The 22381-nt window shown below is 47.1% G+C and overlaps 1 protein-coding gene across 1 annotated transcript; it reads left to right on the top strand.

Annotated features, from left to right (window-relative positions):
* The first annotated feature begins 13514 nt into the window (after positions 1-13514).
* On the top strand, positions 13515-22151 carry KLHL33 (kelch like family member 33). The gene is made up of 5 exons (XM_024567821.4): positions 13515-13595; positions 13866-14636; positions 18283-19207; positions 19329-19496; positions 19606-22151. The coding sequence occupies exons 2-5, from the start codon at positions 13886-13888 to the stop codon at positions 20156-20158; spliced, it is 2397 nt and encodes a 798-aa protein (XP_024423589.1). The 5' UTR covers positions 13515-13595; positions 13866-13885; the 3' UTR covers positions 20159-22151.
* Positions 22152-22381: the final 230 nt, after the last annotated feature.

Consider the following 22381-nt stretch of genomic DNA (forward strand, 5'->3'; position numbering starts at 1 on the left):
TCGACCTGAGAGAGAGATTGATTGGTTGCCTCTTGTAGGTTCCCCAACCAGGGATTGTTGGGGAAGCCACAATAATCCACAACCTAGGTATGTGTCCTGACTGGGAATCGAATCTGTAACCTTCCAGCGTATGGGACGATGCTCCAACTAACCGAGCCACACTGGCCAGGGCTTTCCTCATTTTTTCCTTAAACCATGTTTAGACTATTCTCTCTTATTCCTAACACACTTCAGCTTTGAAACACCTGTCATTACACTATACCATGCCAATACCACTCCTGTCATGAATCTTCATTTCATGACATGTGAATTAACTTTCTGATGCTCTGGTCGCAGTTCTTTGCTCCTTCAGTAATCTCATCTTTCACCCCGGACTTCAACCACTTCTTCCCTTGGTCATATTGTAGACCCACGACCACTCCACATCTCACTCTCAAACATCCCACTCTCCCACCATGACCTCCTATCTTCCCGGTTTGTCCCCTTTAATGCACTGAGTCCAACAATTCATCCCATCACCAAGACCTGTAATCTGCTGATCTTTCCACCGACCTCATCCCCTCCATGTCTTCATTTCCCTCCTCCAACTAAGTTCTGTGAGCGCTATGCTGCAGACGCTTCACCTCACTTCCCTCTCTCAGTTTTGTAATACTCAACTCTTCACATACTTTACGCCTAGACCCATGCAGCAGAAGGGGGTGGCCAGAAGGCTGACTTGTTAAATTCACCATGAAACTTAAGTGGGTCCTTTATGCCAGCTAATAATATTCCCCAGTCCTTTCATTTGACCTCTTTTCTGATAACTCATACCTCTCACCTATCAAATCCCCAACAACTCTCCCCATTCTCACTCTTAATTTGGTTTTTATTTTAGTGAAAGAATAGAAACAATCAAAAAATATTCACAAGTTCCCACCACTACATTTAATCATCTCCCAGCATTTATACCGCTATACTCTGCTTTTTATCCTGTGTCTGTGTACCAGTGGTTCTCAACTGGGAGACAGTGCCACTGGGCTGTGGCCAGAGATGCTGCAAAATATCCTATAATGCACAGAACAGCTCCTCACAACAAAGAATTATCTGGGCTAAAATGTCATTGCTGGCAAGGTTGAAAAACCCTGCCATAAACAAACCACCCATGCTCCTCTCCAAATACTCAAGCAGTAGACCCCATCCTCTGGCTTTTAAGGGCATCTCTGAATAATATACTACTCCTTTTCTGTAATCAGTATTTCCCTTTCTTTCCTAGATCTTCCTGTCTGCACACAAAAATACTATCTTTTTTCTCATCTTACAAATGAACCCCCTAAGCCCCATTGCCACTTGCAGTTGCTTCCCATTTTTCTGCCCCATTTTACAGCTAAACATCTTAAAAGTTGTTAGCAATTCTTTACTTAGTCCACTCCCCCCAGACTATTTCTATCATGGTTACCAGTGACTTGCACAAAGCTGAATCTAATGGCACATTCTGCTTCATTTTACATCGGCTGTCAGCATTTGCCTCCCCAACAAAAAAACATTTTTTTTCTTTACTTGGCTTTGGGGCATATGCTCTGGTTTGCCTCCTAGCTCACTGACTACTCTCTTTTAGTCTCATTTGCTGGTTTCTCCTGCTCTCTACAACCTATGAACTGTCTAGAGTTCAGTCCTTGAACCGCTTTTCTACACATATACCTGCAGTGATTTCATTCACTCTTAATACATTAAAACCATTTTAATGTGAATGACTCCCAATTTTTTAGCTCCAAACTGGACTTCTGTCCTGAGTAGCTAGATGCCCATTGGTATCTGGACTTGGATGGTATCTCAGATTTAACATATTGAAGTTGAACTTATTTTCTCCCCAACGTAACTGCTGCTGTCTTTCCTATTTTAGTTAATGGCAACTCCATCCCATTAGGCGTTCATGTCATAGCACCTTGGTATTATCTTTGACACCTCTTTCATCTCCAATTTCTCAAGTCATGTTGACTTTACCTTGAGAATGTATCCAGGACCCCATTTCTTTTCACTTCCCCTGCCCCCACCCTAGACCAAGACAGAATTATTGCAGTAGCTGCTCTGTGTGCTCTACCATTGCCCACTTACAGTCAGTTTTCAACACAGCAACCAGAGGGAACAGTGTTAACATGGAAGCCTGCTTACATCATTCTTACACTCAAAACCCTCCATGTTTTCCTGTATTAGAGTAAAGACAGGAGTCCTTTAAAGCGCTGTGAGACCCACCAGGAGCTGTCCCACCCTTCCCCACTTACTCCTTGACCTCATCTCCTGCTACTTCCCGTGTTCACTCTGCTCCAGCAACATCAGCCTTTTTGTTTTCTTTCAACACTGAAGGTGTGCCGACCCCTCAAGGTCTTTACATTCGTTGCTCCTGCCTGGAAAGCTCTTCCTCCAGGTGTAGCTTACTCCATTGTAGTCGGTATGTCTTTGCTCAGCTTTTTTTTTTAGTGAGGACTTCCTGGCAACCCTACTTAAAATTGCACTCCTCCAACACTTTGTAGCTCTCCTTTTTGTTTTATTTCTCATCATAGCACTTACCAACTTCTAATCTAAAAGTTTTACTTAATAATCATTGTCTCCTCCCATTAGAATATAAACTCTTGGGATGCTCACTTCATAAGGTATACTGTGTTGGACACTTGAAACTAATGTGATATTGTACATTAACTATAATTGAAAAATAAATTGTCAAAAAGAATATAAACTCTTGAGAGAAGGGGGGTTTTATTTTATTCATTGCTGTATTATCTCTCAGGACTTAGAGTGGCCATTCAATTAGTATTTGCTGAGTGATGAATAAGTTGATGGGGAAGTATACCAAAGAGACAATCAAAGGACTATAAAGTAAAACTTGGGCCAAAAAAAAAAAAAATTGGGATGTTATGAGCTTCAGAAAAAAGGTTAAGTTTCTGATTACCCACTAAGTAGAAAGTAGTGATAAACACTTTTTCATTTACAAAGAAAAGACACATAAATGGGTTCAAAATGCACTAAGACAATGAAGTTTAAAATCAGAAATTTTTGGCCCTGACTCGTGTGGCTCAGTGGGTTGGGTGTCATCCCACAAAGTGAAAGGTCACTGATTCATTTCCCGAACAGGGCATATTCCTGGGTTGTGGGTTCAGTCCCCAGTTGGGGTGTGCAAGAAGCAACCGATTGATGTTTCTTTCCCTCTCTCTAAAAATCAATAAATAAAATCTTTAAAAAAAATCAGAAACTTTTGAACTGATGATAGAGTGTTTGGGATACAACTATAAAGAAGATAAATTCCTCTCCTTGAATATATTTAAGAACAGTAATGATCTCTGCCTCTCTGGCTTGGGCAGTTAATTTTATAATTGGGAATCAAGTGAGTTATTACACATATGCTTTGGGTATTTATGTGTAAGTTTTTACTAAAATTTTAGGGTGGAATGGATCTTGAAGTGAGGACCTTCTTTGGCACTGTAGTAGGGGCCTTATTACACTAGCAAAGTTTGGGTTCTTGCTTCAGGCCTCTCAAGAATAACCTCAAAGTTTGTGGAGTCAAGAGACTAAAATCATAGCTTTGTGAGTCCTAAATTGTGGGCTCCTCCTCCTAGCTCAGTCTTAATCTCTTACAGGTTCAGCATGTCCTGGTGATTTACAGGAATGCAGACAAAAGGGGATGTCGGGGCCCTGGACAGGCTGACTGAGATTGCAGATAGACTCCTGTATGGAAGGCAGTGTGGGGAGTGGAACCTGTTCCTCAGTTTACCTAACCATTGGACTAGCCCTACCCCTGGCATCTATGCCCTGTAGTTTGGAGTTTTCCTAGACTCTCATGACTGAGGGCAGGATCCTAAGGGAACATCACTATAGGACTTCATAAAGACACATGTGCCCCTCCAACTACAGGGCTAGGAAGAGCAAGCAGAGGGCAAGGTATGTGCCATTGTCAGTCCCTACTCTGCGACAATTGCCCCACTTGCTGGCCCTGTTCCTATATACCTGTTTTTGGTTTGTCCACAGGTCCTGCTCAGAGATACAGCCTAAAGGAGCCAGAGTATTGATAGAGGTAGATTCCAGGTCTCTCTTTGGTGGTGACTTCTGCAGCCAGTTAAGGCCACCAAGTCCTCAAAAGCCTTTTGGCTGCAGAGAAAGGAAACCCCAGATTTAGCAAGGAGCAGAGTATGCTGCACAAGTCACTACTGGGTACCTTGCTCTTCTATCCAACATTCCCCAAACCTATTTCCCCTAAAATAGGACCTGTTTTAGAACAAGTCTCCTCTCCCTTCTGAGAATCCATTCCTGTGGTATCCCAAAACCTTGGATTTACTGGGATTGGTAGGATATAACACAAAAGAATGCTTGCTGTCTTGTTGCATCCTTTGTTGAGCCTACCCAGTCAATGAGGACATCCCAAGTGTATGCTAGTTAGATGTGTGCTATTATTAAAACTGAAATAGTTCCATAAACCCTGCTCTGGAATTGGGCCATAACCCTTCCTGACCATACTCCATCTCACCCTTATCCTGTTATTTTGTATCTCTTCATTCACGTTTCTGCCACCCAAATTTATTTAAGGATAACTAAAGATTTCCCCTCACCTCCCTAAGGTTACAGGAAAACTTAACAGGATCTTCAAAGCAAAATTCCTTTTCTTCACATTGTAGTAACTGATTCAACTGTTGGTAACTAAGTAAGTTCACTTACCTCCTGTGGCTGTCTTTGACAGCCAATTTTTTAAATTTTTAAAAAGATTTTATTTATTTCTTTTTAGAGAACAGAAGGGAGGGAGAGAGGGAGAGAAACATCATCAAGTGGTTGCCTGTCATGTGCCCCCTACTGGGACCTGTCCTGCAACCCAGGCATGTGCCCTGACTGGGAATGGAACTGGCGACCCTTTGGTTTGCAGTCGGGCACTCAAACCACTAAGCCACACCATCCAGGGCTGACAGCCAACTTCTATACCTTTATACCTTATCGTTCTCTTTGGCCCATCCCTTTTTGACACACTTTGAGTTTGATGTTGGATAGCCAGGCTTAACCTCCATGGCATCCTTAAGAGGTTGACATCATAATTGTAGTCAAAGTTCTTTATGGGGAAAAAAAGAGATTAAGAGCGAGAGCTGAAGAGAGGGGAGCTCCCCTTCCTAGGGACATAGGTTCTTCTGGGCAGCTGGAGGGAACAGGGCTTCACCATGATTATATTTTATCTTACCTTGGTTTCTGACCATCTTCATCTCCCTATCGCCTCTGCCCTCCACTTGTTATATAATGCCAACATAATCCTTCACAGCAAATATCAGCACCTCCTACAGCTGTGCTTATATTCCAAGTCTAGTACAATGGTCTTTAGCAGGTCCAAAATTGTGACCTGAAAGGAGAGCAATGAGGAAAGAAGGAGATAGAGTACTTTGTGCACAGGGTGACAAGATGTGATAGTTTTTCAGGCTGACCTGCGTAAGGCTCTGGGCTTAGATATGACTGTAGGGAATGAATCTTGCAGACAGTTAGTCAGTTGACATGATTTTCAGAACCTTGAGTGGCTTGGGACTCTTAAGAGGGAAAGACAGAAATTTAGTCTGTGACTGTCCCTCCCTTAAAGCATTCTTCTACCTGACCCTCACTACTCTCCAAATTCTCTGAGCTTACTCACTGACTTGTTGATCTCTCTATCCATTTTCCTTCCCTGTACTCAGTCCTGTGCACTGAGAGTCCATTCTCTTCTCTTACTAAGACCACATTCCCACAGATCATGAGACACATGTTCTTGGTATGAAGGCCCCCACAAAATCCACCAGGGATGGATGCTGACTGGGAGGACCAGTTAGCACCAGGCACTGTGGCTTGTGGAGAGGAAAACAGATAATGTTCAAAGCAGTAGTCAGCTCTTTCCCACCCACTGGAGGATTTTAGAGAAGATTTTAGGGGGAAAGCAAGAGTATTGGGCTTTTCCATATTACAGCACAATGAAGGAAGGTGGTTCCTGGGGCATCTCTCCTGCCATGGTGCACCCCCTCCTCAGAGAACACTGCTCTTTCTACCCCACTAGAATTCTGTTTCCTTTTCCTCCATTGCTTCTCCAAGATTTTAGGAAGCTGGTTTCCTTTTATGTTTAGAGCGGGTACTGAAAAACTCAATCCTGCAAGAACGAGTCATATCAAAGAATGAAGTGGACCAGGTGGGAATGCTGGCTACGTGAAGAACACCTGCCCCATCCCATGGGACAGCACCTCTTTGGCTCCATCTATGTATGTCTGATGCAGATCCCGGCCCGTGGGATCCATGTGCTGTGGCAGCAATAGACAAATTCCCACGGACTACAGAAATCCTGTGGAGAAAAAGGGAGGGCATAGCCACTCTCTAAGTGAGAGAGGGCGAGAGGGCCAGAGAAAGCCCAAGAGAGAGCCTGATCCCTGCCTGGACAGGCTTTTATTGCTTTTCTGGGCACATTACATCGAGGATGGTCCTCATTTACTATGCACAGGTTCACTGTAGGTGATTACCTTTTACAGACAACAAAGGAAAGAATGCTGCTAATTACTTCAAAGAGAAGGATGTTACAGCTCAAGGGGGAAAGTGGTCGAACTGGTTACACTCCATACTTGGGAAGTTTAGCGCATACTTTAGGAAGTTAAAGATACTCAGTAAACATTTGCTGCCTCAATCCAGGGTGAGGGAGTTTTAGCAAAAGCAAGTCTCATAGCAGCCTAGGTACAATGTAGGCCTGATTCCCTATGGGAGAACCTGTCCGTGGGTGTGGGTCCTGCCTGCATCGCTCCCACTGGCTTTTCCGAGTGGGAGCTGGGCTACATTTCCCACACGTGGAATAGTTCCCTATATATGTCATGTGGGATGGAGGCTCAGGACTACCAGATGCATGTTAAGTATTGGCAATTGTTTTTTTATATTGTAAATGCTGTGCAATCTGAACAGAACTCATTTGCAGGCAAGATCCAATTCAGTGGCTACCAGTTTTCAACCTCTGGTATAGAAACTCCCTCACCAGAAGTTTTTTGATATAGTCCTTTATGTTGGTCAGGCTTCCTGAGTAGGACAGTGCCCTGTGGTAGGTGCCTAAATGGACCAATGAGCCCAGTTCACATCTGTGTGGAGGAAGAGATGGTGCAGAATGATCAGAGGTGGGGCCTCACTGGTCAGGTAGGAGAGGAAATGAAGATTTACCGTTGGTAGTTCTAGGCTTCTTAAGGGGTTCAGCCTCTTGCTGGGTCTCACTCCCTTACCCATCTGCTGACACACCAGGTTTCTTGTAGAATGGACAGAGCAGCAGCAGGGTAAGCAACAGAGCCATGAGAGCTGCCCACCAGGTGAGGACGAACATGATGCACAGGCAGACCAAACAGCCCAGGCAGGAGAGCAAGGGACTGTACCAGGGGAAGGAAGAGTGCCAGTCTGCAGGGGAGAGTGAATGCAGCCCATTCCTTGTCCGAATCTCAGTACCACCCATGCTTGTACCCCAAGGATGCTCCTCCAACTCTCCCAAGTCCTGGCACTGGGCCTGACCCCAACACCTGCCCATACTAGCCAGGAGACCAGCTAAGGGAAGCATGGAAACAGCCCAAATTGACAAGAGCATAGGAGCAAAAGAAGAAGTTGGAGGTGATGGGAGCAGTGGTGTGGGAGAGGTGAAATGTCAGGGTCATTTGCCAAACTGGAGTTGTGGGATCCATGTCTGGAGAGTCTAGGGCATCATCTTCTGGCTTCCTTTCCCCCATACTCACTTTCCTTACTCCCCACTCTATCTTCCACACACACCATGGCCACCATCATTGAATTAGCAGATGTTTTCATTCACTTTCAGTACTAGAGAGATGGCAAAGAAGCTTTAGGATCAGGCCCTACAACTCAGAGGTTGGGCAGTGAGGGGCATGAGGGGATGGTGATTGATGAAGCCTGGTGTGGGAGGTGGTGGTGGAACACTTGCGAACAAGGATAAAACCGACAGCAATGAAGAGGGTGAACAGATAGCTTCACAGAGATTCAATGTTCTTGCCATAGCCTTTCCCTAAAAAAAGCCAGTGACTGGGTACAGTTTATCCTGGCACAGCCACTATAAGAAGGTATGGCGATCATCAGGGGAGGGTCCCAAGAAGGGGAGAATGATAGCCTCCTACTCCTAAAGAGACAGCAGGGAGTGGGGAGCACAGAGGGAAGAGTTGAGGGAGATTAGGGATCTTAACAGGAAGAAAGGATAAAAGGAGCAGAGTGTGCTGAGATCTCTGGGAATGTGCAATGGGAAAAACAAGAGGGGATAGAAGAGTGACACCTTCCCCAAACTTTGCCGTGATTTGTGAGCAGACATCACCATCTAACTCTTGGTTACCCAGACTGAGACCTCTTTTGCTCCTCCTCAAAAAGTTCTACTCTTGGGATGGCCCTATGTCCTTTCCTCCCCCACCCCCACCCCCAAACTTCTTGCTAAGATACCAACTAACGTGGAGGGGCTGAAACAAAGGGCAGAGGACAGGGTAGCACTGAAGATTCCTGCAGTGCCGAATCAAGGGACTGAGGCGCAAACCACACTCATGGCCTGAGAAGAGCAGGCAGAGGGAGAAATCAATGCATTCCAACAACAAACAAACAAACAAAACATAACCAGAGACATTGAAATGAAGAACAAACTGACAGTAACCAGAGGGGAGGTGGGAGAAGATAACAAGAGTAAAGGGGGCAGGGTTTTGAGGAACATGTATAAAGGACACATAGACAAAACCAGAGGGGGGTAGGATCAAGGGTGGGGAGTGGGGATGACTGGGATTGGGGGGGGAAATGGAGACAACTGTACTTGAAAAACAATTTAAAAATGCATTCCACACATATTTTCACTTAGCTTTCCCAGAAGTTGTGTGACAAGACATTTTATCCCATCTTTGAAGGTTTTATGCCACCCACATGAATTCATTTGTCATTACTGATAAACAACGGACTAGGTAAGATTTAACTCTCAGATCTACCTTTCTGGTTCACATCCTGGGTTGATTTGAGAGCCCACAGAGGCAGGACCCTTGCTCTGGACAACTGCTAAAGTCCCAGCCATACCAGCCAGGACACTCTGGCCCTGGGCAGCTGCCATTCTGCACATACATGTCAGTCCTATCTCAAATCATACAGGAGCCTGGAAATGAGGACACACACACTCCTTCATGGGGAGGGAATCCCATTCCATAGCTGAGATTAGGTACCAGTGCTCTTTGGCACTGGTCTAGGTACCACCATTGTCAAAGAGGTAAATGGAAGTGTGTATGCATGGGGGCAGGGAGGAGGGACCAACTTATTTTTTAATCCTCACCTGAGGATATGTTTACTGACTTGAGGGGGTTGGGAGGACATCGATGTGAGAGAGAAACATCAATTGGTTGCCTCCCATACACGCTCCGACCAGGGATGGAACCTGCAACCTAGGTAGGTGCCCTGACCGAGAATCAAACCTGCAACCTTTTGTTGTACTAGATGCTGCTCCAACCAACTGAACTACCTGGCTAGGGCAAGGAGGGACCAAATTTAATAATCAAAGAATACCATACCATTCATTAATGAAATGGGTAATGGGCAGAAATGGTGAAGGAAGGTGGGGGCTACTGGCATGTAAAATACATTGAATATGTTTGATGAATCCTCTTCCTCCTTTCATCACTTATACCCTAGCACCTCAGAGAGGCAGAAACCAGGGTGCTAGGTTATTCTGCATGAAAGTCAGGAGTGGAGGGCCTTACCAATCAATGGTGGCAGCAATGGAAAAAGTGTGGTCCACATGATGGCAAGGAGGGTTCCTTTAGGGAATAGCTGTAGCAGGGTCCTGGGAACAAAAGTTAATGGGGAGAGAGAGTGTGCTCCCTGCCTGGACATCCTTTTCACCTTGAGGTCCCCAGAGACACTATTGGTACCGGGGAATACCCCATCACTAAAGAGGAGATGGGTATCTTCCTCCAAAAAACTGCCCTCTGGACCATGCCACTATTTTCCAAGAAAATGCTTTCTGCATAGAAGTACAGAAAGAAAAGATGGGGTTTTGAGTAGCAGCTCCTGGCCTTCAGTGAAGATTATTATCCTTCTACCCAGATTAGTATCAGTAACTTAGGTGAGTCTGGGAAGAGCAAGAGAATTTTGCAAACTAGCCAGCCCAGGGACTTAATAGGACACTCTGAGTGGTTTGATGGTCAATTTACAAATGATATTCAGAATCAGAAGTCAAGTGGTCTTTTCTGAGGAGGTTTAGACTAATGAGGTCCCCTGCTCAAGGGGACATTTTGAGCCATTCACTCCCTTTAATGCATTATTCATTTTTCAGTCTTCCCACTATCTCATCTAGGTACTCAAAGAAGTCAGTGGTTTGTCTGCTGGGGTTTGTGGGGAGCAATGTCCCAAACTGGTAGTTGATAAAAGAGAGGAGGACACAGAAGAAGATAATTTGGAACTGGAATACCATGGGTAACCAAAAAATAAAAATAAAAGAGAGAGAGAGAGAGAGAGAGAGAGAGAGAGAGAGAGAGATGTGAATGGAAAGGAAGGAGTACTACTGGTACTACTCCACCTGCTGTCTCATCTTCACTCTCCTTTTCAATCCTCTAGTTGCCTTTCCCACTAGCCTTTTCCATAAAAGAATGTGGCTAAATGGAGTCCTTTTCCTTCTTGCCTCACACTGCAGGGTCCTTTCCCAATCCAGAGGGGTGAATCTCAAGATTGTAAATATCTGGGAATAAGAAACAGAATTTTTCATCTTGTATTCTTACCTAGTGCTCATCCCAACAGACCCTCAGAATGAATCCTCCTTACTGTCCCCTTGAAGAACTGACATGTGGCGTTTCTCCCAGGAAAACCATCTGGTTTCAGGTCTGGGTCCCTGGAAATCTGCTCTGCCAGCTACACACACACACACACCTCCCCACATTTGGCCCCTCCCGGATCCATCCAGCTCTCACAACCATCTCCTCAGCCTCCTCATCCCCTACCTCAATTGCTGGCACCTGCCTTAGACCCTCATGCCCAGAAAAACAGTCACAGTCACCATGTCCACCACCCACAACTCATTTCTGAGATCCCTTTACCACATCTGCACCCCGTGCTCCTAGAAGGGCAAAACACAGAGGCAGGGGGGCATGGAGACTTAACAGAGTGTTTTGATGCCTCCATCTAATTCTTAAAATAAGTCGTCCAGGCTGGAGTCATAAAAAGTGCAGGCTGGGCGGTTAGTTGGCCTGAGGAAAGGACACACCAAGGGAGGCAGTATCCTGAGCAGATACAAAAGCCCACTGTGTGCAAAGCCATGGCTACTGTGTTGGTTAAATCAAAGATGATCCTGATGGAACTGTCAAGCCCAGAATCCAAGCTCTATGGGATGAGGAAGCATATGTCACCTGATCAGGAGCCAGTCTGTAGTTTCAGTAATTCCTTACAAGACCAGGGGCGCTGAGATAATAGTGGTAACAGATTCATCAGTCTTGACTTTGCCATTGGTGGAGATGGCTGAGATAGAGAGGCTGGTGATAGTGACAGGAGCTGAGAATAGGAGAACGAGCCATTGTGAACACTGGGGTTGAGATGGGAATGGGGCCCCTTTAATTCACTAGTGCTGAGTTCTGGAATCCCTTCCTTTTTCCCAGCAGAGCCTGGAGCTCATACCTATGCCCACCTGAGCAGTGATCCAAGGCAGCCACAGGTAGAGGATGACACCCCAGATACTAAGCATGCAGCAGATCTGGTGGAGCAGGACGGTGAAGGAGAAACTGAGGTCTCCCTCAGCCCTCTCCTCCCTCCCAAGAGGCATCCTCTGAGAATTCTGGCACGTGGTTCTCTACCCTGCCTAGATCCTCAGCCTTTAGAAACCCTGAGCTATGACTCCCATGACCCAACAGAAGTGCACTTGGGCCTTGCCAGGCCTGGCCCCCAATTCTCCCATCATCTTGGGAGTGTGGCTTGGTGTGGGGCTTCTCTGCAGGAGGGTGGAAGCCAGGCTAACCCCTGACTGAGACAGCACAGATGAGGCTGAGATGCCAAGACATCAGCACATCAGCAGCCAGGAAGAAGACTATGGACCTGGTGGTACTGTGAGTGTGGGGTGTGTTAGTTCCAAGGCTTTACTGGAGGGTAGATGATGGCCCAAAAGAGAGGGTTTTATCCAACTTTATCCAAGAAGGTTTTAAACTTCTGGTGTTTGCTGTGGGCATGTGCCTCACTGTAGCAGGGCAGCAGCTTCAGTCCCCATACCAAGGAGTTGGCATAGAACTCAGAGTGGGGTCTAGTGTCCTTGGGGAGGTGGGGAGGGAGCAGAAGCCGACCTCTGGTATGTTTCCACCTGCTGGTTTCCCCTCTTCCTGGGAGTGGGCTCAAGGTGTGTTGGCCTCCTCTAATTGGGAAGAGGCCATGAAATGTCTGAACTGGGGGAGAGGGTACACAGGCTGGTCACTATCGTCCCTTTCTCTGGCCAGGACAATCGCTGGCTGCCATTCTCTGTCAAACCATTTTGGGGAGTGCAGCCCCTGATCAGCAGGGATACCCAAGTATCAAGCAGAGAGCAGGGACAGCTCTGAAAGCCAGAGGCGACGCTGTGACCAAAGCAACCCACCTTCCTGACCCTCCCACACACAAACACCACCTCGCTCACCTGATTCTTAAGGAACAATTTGGCTTCATTCCCTGGTTAAATCAGTTTGTTAGGTGAATCTATTCAGCCTGGACCACCCTTTATGTTATTGGCCAGGGAAGCCAGCCCCAACAGCCCTTGGCCTGACCTGCCTCTGCAGCAGAAGGGACGGAAAGGTGATCACTTCCCTCTTCTCTAAATACCTTCTTTATGAGGATACCAGCAACTGCCTGGATTTAGAGTTCTCAGGATGAGAAGGGGGTGCTGTCCTGGGCAGAGGAAGTGAATGTTGGTGGCCTGCCTCAAACAGAGAATACTAGAGCTCCCCTAGTCCATCTAGTCGAGGACTCTGGTCCCCCCAGCAGCAAAGATCAAACCCGTGTTCCAAATTCTCTGGTCCTCATCCCAAACACCAAGGTGAGGGGTAGAGTCCTCTATATCTTATGAGGACACAAGGTTGGGTTCTGCTCTCTTATCACCTACCCTAACCCGGGACATGGAGGGAATCCCTACTCAGGGTTGGTCACCTAGGATGTTAGCCCTGCCCCCTGCGCCCTCACCTTCCCCATTCACTCCACCCTGGAGGGACACAGCGGGGTTACGATTACATTTCACATCAGTACTCTATCTTCCAGGGTCCCAGGTTTATTGTGCAAGGAAAATCAACAGTCAAAGCCCAGGCATGACCCAAAACAGCTTTACCCCTCTTGCCCCACGTTTCCGCGGGTCTATGCAGTCCAGACTTCGCTTCCCCGCCCCCACCCCCCTGCACGTTCCGATAAATGTAGCCTTTCTGCCCTGGCTCACTCCATCCGATCCCCGAATCCTCCTTGGCATCCGAATTTGCCTCGCTCAGCAGCAGGACGTGACCTACAGGTGGAAGGGGGTAGGAGGTCATCTTGGGCCAGAGCCCAGGCCCAAGCCTGCCAGCGCCGACTATAATTAGCGGCTGCTGAGCGGGATGCGACCCGAAGCAGAGCAAGCTTAAGTTAGAGGGCAAGTGGAACGCTGGGGTTTCGGGAAGGTAGGTACTGGGCTGGAGACCAGACGGACCACCGCAGCTACTGGATCTTTCCACACGCTTCTTGCTCGTTTCGCTGCACCTCGTGAACTGGCTGCTTGAGCCTTGGAGTGGGGTGCGGGGTGGGGGGAATGTGCAAGGGGGTGGGTAGGCGGTGGTTGGAATAGTTTGAAGCAGGGAGAGTGACTGACGCGCTGGGCTGGAGGCAGGGGTTCCTCCGACCTCTCTGGATTCAGCTCTGATCCCCTCCTCACTTCCCTCTGTCACCTGCAGTAATCCCCCGAACTTGGGCCATGAGCGTCTTGAACCCCGAACATCGTCGCTCGGACCCGGGACACGTCTCCCTTCCAATCCCGAAGGACCTCCTTTACTCCCCTTCACCCAGCCTGAGAAACGGCTCCTGGCCTCGGACCCCGGACGAGGATCCCGGTTTGCCGCCCTTTCCTCTGGGAGAACCTGGCCCCAGGTCCCTGGCCGCAGGGAACCTTCCCTCTCCAGCTTTGTCCCTAGAGGAGGAGGGAGAAGATGGGCACGAAGAGGACGCCGCGGAGCCGGAGGGGCTGTGCAGCGAGGAGCATCCCGGTCAGTTTTTCGCGGAGGCACAGCGGCTGCGGGAGCAGAGGTTGCTGCTGGATGAAGAGGTGTCGGTCGGGGGGAGAGTGTATGGGGTGCATCGGGTGATCTTGGCCGCAGTTAGCAGCCTCTTTCGAGGCAGGCTGCTGAGTGGCATTGGTCCGCGACGCCCCTTCAGCCTCGACGTGGCCCCCAGCGCCTGGGAGGCCGTGCTGACCTTTGCCTATGAGGGAGTGCTGCCGAGTCCTGCCCCTCTGGAGGAGGTGCTCGTCGCCGCAGACGCCCTGGGAGCGCCCCGGGTGAAGGCTGCGGCCCAGTGGAAATTCGAGAGGGCTGGAAGAGCCCAGGACTACGAAAAACAGCCCAGCCAGGCAGAGGAGCTGAGGGAGAACCTGCGCAGCATTGAACTTTTATACCAAGAGGGCGTCGGGTGTGACCTGGAGCTGGAGGCAGGCGGCTGCCGGCTGCCAGGTGAGGGCCTGTGGGACATTACATTACTGCAGGTGCAAATGCTACCCAAATAGTGTGTGCAAGCAGCAGGTGGTTTGATCGCTACCACGGTGGTTTCGATTCTGGCTGCAGGCCGAATTTCCCTGGGGGGTCTTTGGCGCCACCCCTGAGCCACTGAGAGTGGGGCATGCGTAGTTGAGTTGTTTTCCTAGGAGCCCTGATAAATTTAACCTGACTCTCCATGCTGTGGCTTTTCCTGGGCCCAGTACCAAGGAATAGCAGCCAGCTGGCTGGAGCTAAAGTGCAGCCCATGCCAGTAGGACAAGCAGAAAGTGATTGACTCAAACAGGGATTAACCAAGGGCTCTTCTTGGCATCATCTATTTAGGACACAGGAAAAGGCAGAGGGATATGGTGGAAAAACTCAGTGCATCCTTTCACCTAAGTGTGCTTGACACCATGGCCGCGGTGGTCCCACAGCTAATGATCAGAGTCTTGTACTGTTGTGCCAGAATCTTAAGGCTTCCAGGCCATGGCATTTTGAAGTTAATTCTGCTCATCATCAGGAAAGCTAAGGAGGGTTGAAGAAGCTGAGTTCAGATTCTACTAACTTTATTTAGTGAGGTACTGAGTACCATGAATTGTTACATATGCCATCACTTTTAATTCTCACTGAAAAGTGGTGAGGTGGGTACCATTATTCCTAGGTGCAGATAAAGAACATTCAACTAAGAGATGTTAACCGATGAGACCCAGGATACAAGTCTATATCCAGTAGCCCAGCCTACTCTCATTAGGCCACGCATTGCCTCCTATGCAGCCAAACCAAAGGCATGTAGGAACTGGCAAATGGAATTGGAATGCAGACACATAAATACTTAAAATAAAAAGGATTAGTTTATAGATTATCTAGTTCAATTCTTATATTTCATTGATAAAGAAATCAGACTTTAAGATGTGACCAAAATCACATACATAGCTACTGTTCATTAGAGGAATGACTGGGACCTAACGTGCTTCTGGGACTCCCAGAAGGAAAAGCATCCTGTTTAGTTTGGGGTGCTATAACAAAAATAACAACAACAGTAACAAAAAACCCCATAGATTGGGTGGTTTAACAACATAAGTTTATTTCTGACAGTTCTGGAGATTGGAAATCTAAGATCAGGATTCTAGTATAGTCAGGTTCTGGTTAGGATCCTTTTACTGTTTGCAGAGAGCGACTTTCTCACTGTATTTTCACATGGGGGGTGGTGGGGAGAGAGAGAGAGAGAAAGAGAGAGAGAGAGAGAGACAGAGATGGGTTGTACTCTCATTTACCTCCCAAAGGCCCCACCTACAAATATCATCACATTGGGAATTAGGGCTTCAACATATAAGTTTTGGGGCTGGGGACACAAACATTCAGTCCACAGCAGATCTCTAATGTGTTTGTTATCATTTCTAATAACACTAGATGCAGTCGATGGAGGGGGAATGTAAATTTTAGAGTTATAAAATTCCTCCTAGGGTTTAGAATTCAAATACTTTTCATTTTTCTAAGATACATTCCAACTTAAGGATGGGAACCTGTCATTTAAAATTCTAGAGACTGATGATGAATAAGAGGAGGAATACAAATGGTTGTGCACTCTCTCACAGTTGGCTCTGAGCTAGAAGCTAACTTATGATATAGGAGATGAGATGGTTTATCTGCTTCAGGGAAGGCAGATTTTCCTAGGCAATATATTATAGTTGAAAGCTGTTGTTGATGTTTACCACTTGGGGAGCCACTACGTACTGCTTAAAAAAGGCAATGGAAAGCCATATCAACATCACCTCCCCTTGGAGAGAGGCAAACGTGCCACAATTGGTCAAAGCAGCGGGAGGCTCATAAGCCCCACTGGGAGCTTGGCCCCGTGTCACGTGCCTGAGGGGTCTTCTAGCAGCATTCCCCTCTTTTTTTGTTATGAAGCATTTCAGACACATAGTAAAGTAAAGAGAATATTAAGATGAAAACCCAAACACCCATCACCCATACCTTAACAATTAACATTTTAATATATTTGTAAATCTGTGTCATTTCACTTATAAAATCCTTGGGTGTGTTTCTCTTTAAAAGAGGACATTTTTCTCATATAACCACAATATCTTTATCAAACCTCACAAAATTAACAACAATTCCTTGATATCACCTAGTCCACATTGAAATTTTCCCGCTTGTCCAAAAAATGTCTTTAGAACTGGTTTTCTCAACCCAGGAGCCAAGCAAGGACTGTGCTGCACTCAGATGTATATCTCTTAAGGTTCCTTTAGTCGTGTACAGTACTCTTGCTCTTTTTTTATGACTTGACTTATGGAAGGAATAAGATTAGTTACCCTATAGCATACTCCATTTTCTAGGTTTGTATGCCTTTCCCCTCATGGTTTTGTTTAACTTGCTCTGTTAGCCTCTCAATTTCCTATAAACTTGAATTTACAGCTAAAGTCTTGATTAGATCTAGGTTAAATATTTTGGTCAGAGTACTCTGTAAGTGATGACAAGCACCTCAAGTTGAGTTACATTAGAAAGCAAATAAGAGCCAGTTATTGAGCAGCATTTGTTAACAGGACAGTTACAGTGTCCTGAGGGCTGTGCGGATAAGCAGGGTATCAGTACACAAGTGTGCTCAGAGCAGCCTGACATCAGTGACAGTGGATGGTGGAGATCTGCTCAGAGAGCCACTTCAGTAGAAAATAAATCACTTCTTTTCCCTAGGATGCAGTTTTCTTGTCTTGAAAAGACTAATTGAACTAGATGATTTTGAATGTTTCCAGTTTAAAATATCCTGATTCCATAAACTATACCAAGATGCCAAGTGGGGGCATGCAGAGGAAAGCTGGAACACATGGGAAATCTTAAGCACTAAATCTTGGGCAAGAGGAGATGGCAGTCTGAGTAGGTTGGCACATAACCATTTCTAAGTGTCATAACACTTTCTGAGTGAAGTGTTATGACTAACAGAATGGCTGATGTTAGTGGCTTTTATAATTGTAAAAGAAATAATTTTACTCTGTGCACAATATAGAGAGACCTATATAAGTTGCACATTGTTTTATGCAGTCTATTTTGTGCCCCCTCTTTTTTAATTTATTGATCTTACAGAGAGACAGAGAGGGAGGGAGAGAGAAAGAAACATCGATATGTTGTTCCACCCACCTGTGCATTCATCAGTTGATTCTTGCACGTGCCCTGATGGAGGATTGAACCCGCACCCTTGGCTTATTGGGACGATGCTCTAACCAACTGAGCAACCTGGCCAGGGTCTATTTTGTGTCCCCTTTTAGCAAATGCAGTCTATAGCATCTTCTCAGCTTGACCCTTTAAGACTTTTTCTAATTGACCTTGATCAAAAAGACTAAAGAAATTTCATCAAAGTGTCTTTAGGCCACTAACATGAGAGTTATGCAGCGTACTTGAGAATGTTAAAATACACAATCCTAAGAACTCCATTCAGACATGCTGAATCAGCAACTCCAGGGGTGGGTTCCTGAAATCTTCACTCTAACAAGCACCTTATGGCATTCTGATGCACACCATGGTTTGGCTGGTGGCTTGGGTACTTGGTTCAAAGTTGGGGCTGTGAAGTTGGGGTAGTGCCTTGCAGTTTGCACAACTTTGGATACCCCTCTGCTTCTCCCTCTTTCAGTGCACCGAGCAGCCTTGGCCTGTGGCAGCGAGTTCTTTGGGGCCATGCTCCTGAGTGGGATGAGGGAATCACAGGGCACAGAGGTGTCTCTGCAAACCATCTCTGCCCAGGACCTTCGACTGCTCGTCTCTTTTGCCTACTCTGGGGTTGTGCGGGCAAGATGGCCAGGACTGCTGAGAGCTGCCCAGGCTGCTCTGCAGTATCAGAGTTCTTCCTGTCTGGCTCTGTGCCAGAGAGCCTTGGGACGGAGCCTCAGCCCTGCCCGTTGCCTGGCCCTCTTCCCCATGGCTGAAGCCCCTGGACTAGAGAGGCTCTGGAGCAAAGCTCATCAATACCTGCTCACTCACCTGCCTGCTGTAGCTTCGTGCCCCACTTTCCCTTCTTTACCAGCTGTTTGCCTGGCCAAACTCCTGGATAGCGATGAGCTACATGTGCAAGAGGAGTTTGAAGCCTTTGTGGCTGCCCGGTGTTGGCTAGCTGCCAACCCTGAGACACAGGAGTCAGAGGCCAAGGCCCTGCTTCAATGTGTCCGCTTTGGCCGTATGTCCACCAGAGAGCTTCGGAAAGTACGGGCAGCAGGGCTGCCTCCACCCCTTTCCACGGACTTGCTGCATCAATTGATAGTGGAGTCTGAGGTTCCAGGTAGAGAGAGGCGGAGGGAGCCTGACCAGGCTTTGGTGGTGATTGGAGGAGACAGGCTCAAATCAGACTTGTCTGGAACACAGCCTTCCCAAGGAGTGTGGTGGGCCCGGGCCTTCCGCTGCGGCATTGGACTGGTTCGGAATGTGGAGTGGGGGCAGTTGCCTGCCCTACCTGCCCCAGGACGCTTCCGACATGGGGCTGCAAGCCTAGCAGGAAATGAAATCTATGTGTGTGGGGGACAAGATTACTACAGCGACTTCAACATCTTGGCTTCGACTCTCAGGTATGCTCCCCTCCAATAAAAGAGGTAGACCCCCAAGGTGGGCAGCTGAGGAAAATTGCTGGCCCAGCCAACCACAAACTCCCAGAGTCACTCTTCCCATCTCTTGTCACACTGTGTACAGGTGGGACCCCAGTCAAGAGGACTGGGAGGAGGTGGCACCTTTGGACCAGGCGCGGAGTTTTTTCCCTCTGGTGGCACTGGATGGACTACTTTATGCCCTGGGTGGACGAGCCCATGGTGTTGTCCTAAACTCTGTGGAGACCTATAACCCCAAGCTCAATGTCTGGAGGTAAGCAGGGAAGGGCGTGTGGCTCTAGGCATCAGGGAATGACGGGGAGACTTGGAAGAGGAGAATTGAGGATGACTGTTGCCTGATCATGTGCCTTGTTCTCCCTTAGGCCAGCACCTGCACTTCCAACACCACGCTTTGCCCATGCAGCAGCTATTTTGGAGGGCCGATTGTACATGAGCGGTGGCTGCAATGGGGCTGGCCAATACCTGGCCTCACTGCTGCGGTATGATCCCAAACTTGAGAAGCCAGGGACACTTCTAAGCCCTATGGGCATACCTCGAGCTGGTCATGTCATGGCTGCTCTGGGTGGGCAGTTATATGTTGCCGGTGGGCTAGGTGAGACTGGTGACCTGCTGAGCTTTGAGGCCTATGAACCAAAGACTGATAGCTGGACTCACTTGGCACCCTTGCCCTCACCACATGTGGGAGCTGCAGGCGCTGTGCTGCAGGGGGAACTCCTGGTGCTGGGGGGCTACAGTCACCTTACTTATGCCCTCTCTTACCTTGTCCATGCTTACTGTCCTGGCCTGGGCCGATGGCTCTGCCTAGGAACTCTGCCAAGGCCTCGGGCTGAGATGCCTGCCTGCATCCTAACACGGCCCACTGTGCAGCACATAGCTTTAGGTCCCACACAGCACCAAACCAAACCTGCTGGGTGAGGTGGAGAGCAGCAGTAATGGATGGGGGAGGAAGGGAGAAGACACATCATGAGAGAGGACAGAGATGACGGGGGTGGGGATAAAGAGAAGGCTTTATTCATGATAGTACATACTTTATTTTAGTACAATGCTTTACAACTCAAACTGCTTTTGAATATATGATGTCCATGGAAGAAAATATGGCTCCAGAATTCCTGGGGAAAGGGCATTAAGAAAGGGGAGCAGCGGATTACTTAGACAAGGAGAGGAGACCCAGGAGCAACTCTACAAGATTTAGGGAGCATGGTACTATTCTTAGTGGGAAAAGTACATCTAACTGGAAAGACAGTTAAGAAGCTCCAGTAGCCAAGGTATAGGGGCCGTGAGAAGAGAGCTGGACAAATGATGATTCTAACCCATGAATCAAGGAGAGAAACAAGGAAAGGCCATCTATGAATGAGTCTGAGGGGTCGGAAGGGAAGAATGCAGTTGTTGAGTCCTTCCTTTTCCCAGGCTTTGCTCCTCTCTACCCTCCAGTCCCTTGGACACCTGAACGCTCTTGACAATATTCTTTCTCAGGTAACTTGTAGGTCCAGACTAGTGTTTCCTCAGCCCAGATGCCACAGGATGCCCCTAAGAGCCTCTTGGTTTTCAGTCTGAGGCCCTAGTCCCCACCTGGACCTGGCACAGCACAGGGTGTGGGGAAGATGAGGAGGACAGAGCCAAAATGGGGAGGTGCCATGGTGGAAAAGGGATGATATGAGGTTTGAGGGGGTGGGGTGGATGAAGTCAGAAGCTTGCCTGGCTTCTTTCCTGCCTTCTGGGGTGAGTTGAGGGATTAGGATTGAAAAAAGGACAGTCGTGTGAGGTTGTGGGAAGAAGTGGTAGGAAGAAGAGTGAGAGGCAGAGAAGACCTGGAAAGTTAGTTTTCCTCCTTTCTGTGCCTTTTCTCCAGGCTTTTCTGAATCAATTTCCCTTTTTCTTGGCCAGACGCTTTCTCTCTCACTTCCTCCACCCTGCTCTTCCTTTTTTTTCTTCTTTCTTTTCTCTCCTCATTTCTCCCTCATACTTATTAATTTCTTACTATGTGCCAGGCACTGTATGAGACACTAAGGATACAAAAGCCAGAGAGCTCCTGACCAGCAGACAGACTTGTAAACAAATACAAGTTTTTCAGTGGATTTAGAAGTGCTTTACAATGCATAAACTGCCTCCTACCTCCTACCTCTCATATATATTGTACTGTACTTAGTGCTATGAGAGCCCAGAGGATGGAAGTGGAGGAGTAAACTGTGCCCAGAGAAGGCATCTGTTATGGAAGACATCATTATCAGATGGGTGTACTGGATCTTGAAGGCTATATGACTTGCCAGTCAGAGAAGGAGGAAGGCATTCCTGTCAGGGAAAGGAAGCAAGTGGGGAATGTAGTGCCCTGTGTCTCCATAGCAAAGGGGAAGTCAAAATTCCAGTGGGTCTTCAGAGAATTCTGCTGCTGTGGCCAACCTATTCTTTTCTCTGGAGGCTTTTTTGAAGACAATGGCTTTCACTTAATGATTGTATATGCCCTCCCTCCACAGTTCCTATAAATCTTTGTCTGATATTTCCATTTCTGATCCTTGAGTAGCTTAGGGCAAAGAAAGACAAATTCTTTGTATAGATCAATCTTCTCTTATCATTGTTTATTAAGATTCTCACACTCTTAAGGGTGAGATGAAGGAACCTCTCTTGTACTTTTCTTCATATTGGCCCCAGACATACTTGGAAAAAATATTTTTTGTGTCATTATTTTATTAAGGTTTTTTTTTCCTAATTCTGTTTTGGAACATAGTTGAAAATGAGGAAGGGTAAGTAAGGTATATAAGAGGAAAGAAGAAAGATTGAAGAAGACAGGGAAGAAAGAAATTGGAAGCATCAAGAAACTATAAGAATTGAGTCTTTAGAGTGAACTGTGAACACTTTCTTTTATGATCTGTACACAAAAATGGGCTTAAATAAAAGTTTCCCCATGATTGAATCATTCTTGTCTAACTTTCTTTATTATAAAAAGCACTTAAAAGTCCTTGTAATTTGACTTCTATCTCCATCACACTATTGAAGCTATCCTCTCTCACTGTTATTGTGACCTACTTCTCACCAAATCAAATGTTCTAAGGGCATTCTCATTCTCCATCTTTCTGCGGGACTTGACTGGCTTGAAACTGGCTGTTACTCTAAAAATATCCCCCCCACCCAGCTCCAGATGTA

Source organism: Desmodus rotundus, chromosome 7, assembly GCF_022682495.2.
Source record: "Desmodus rotundus isolate HL8 chromosome 7, HLdesRot8A.1, whole genome shotgun sequence".
Taxonomy (NCBI): Eukaryota; Metazoa; Chordata; class Mammalia; order Chiroptera; family Phyllostomidae; genus Desmodus; species Desmodus rotundus.

What these genes read in the sequence shown, in the direction of transcription:
- KLHL33 (XM_024567821.4), top strand. Translation starts at nt 13,886, where the DNA reads ATGAGCGTCTTGAACCCCGAACATCGTCGCTCGGACCCGGGACACGTC. An exon ending in AGGCGGCTGCCGGCTGCCAG is followed by an intron (nt 14,637 to 18,282) that starts GTGAGGGCCTGT and finishes TCCCTCTTTCAG; the next exon opens with TGCACCGAGCAGCCTTGGCC. An exon ending in ATCTTGGCTTCGACTCTCAG is followed by an intron (nt 19,208 to 19,328) that starts GTATGCTCCCCT and finishes CACTGTGTACAG; the next exon opens with GTGGGACCCCAGTCAAGAGG.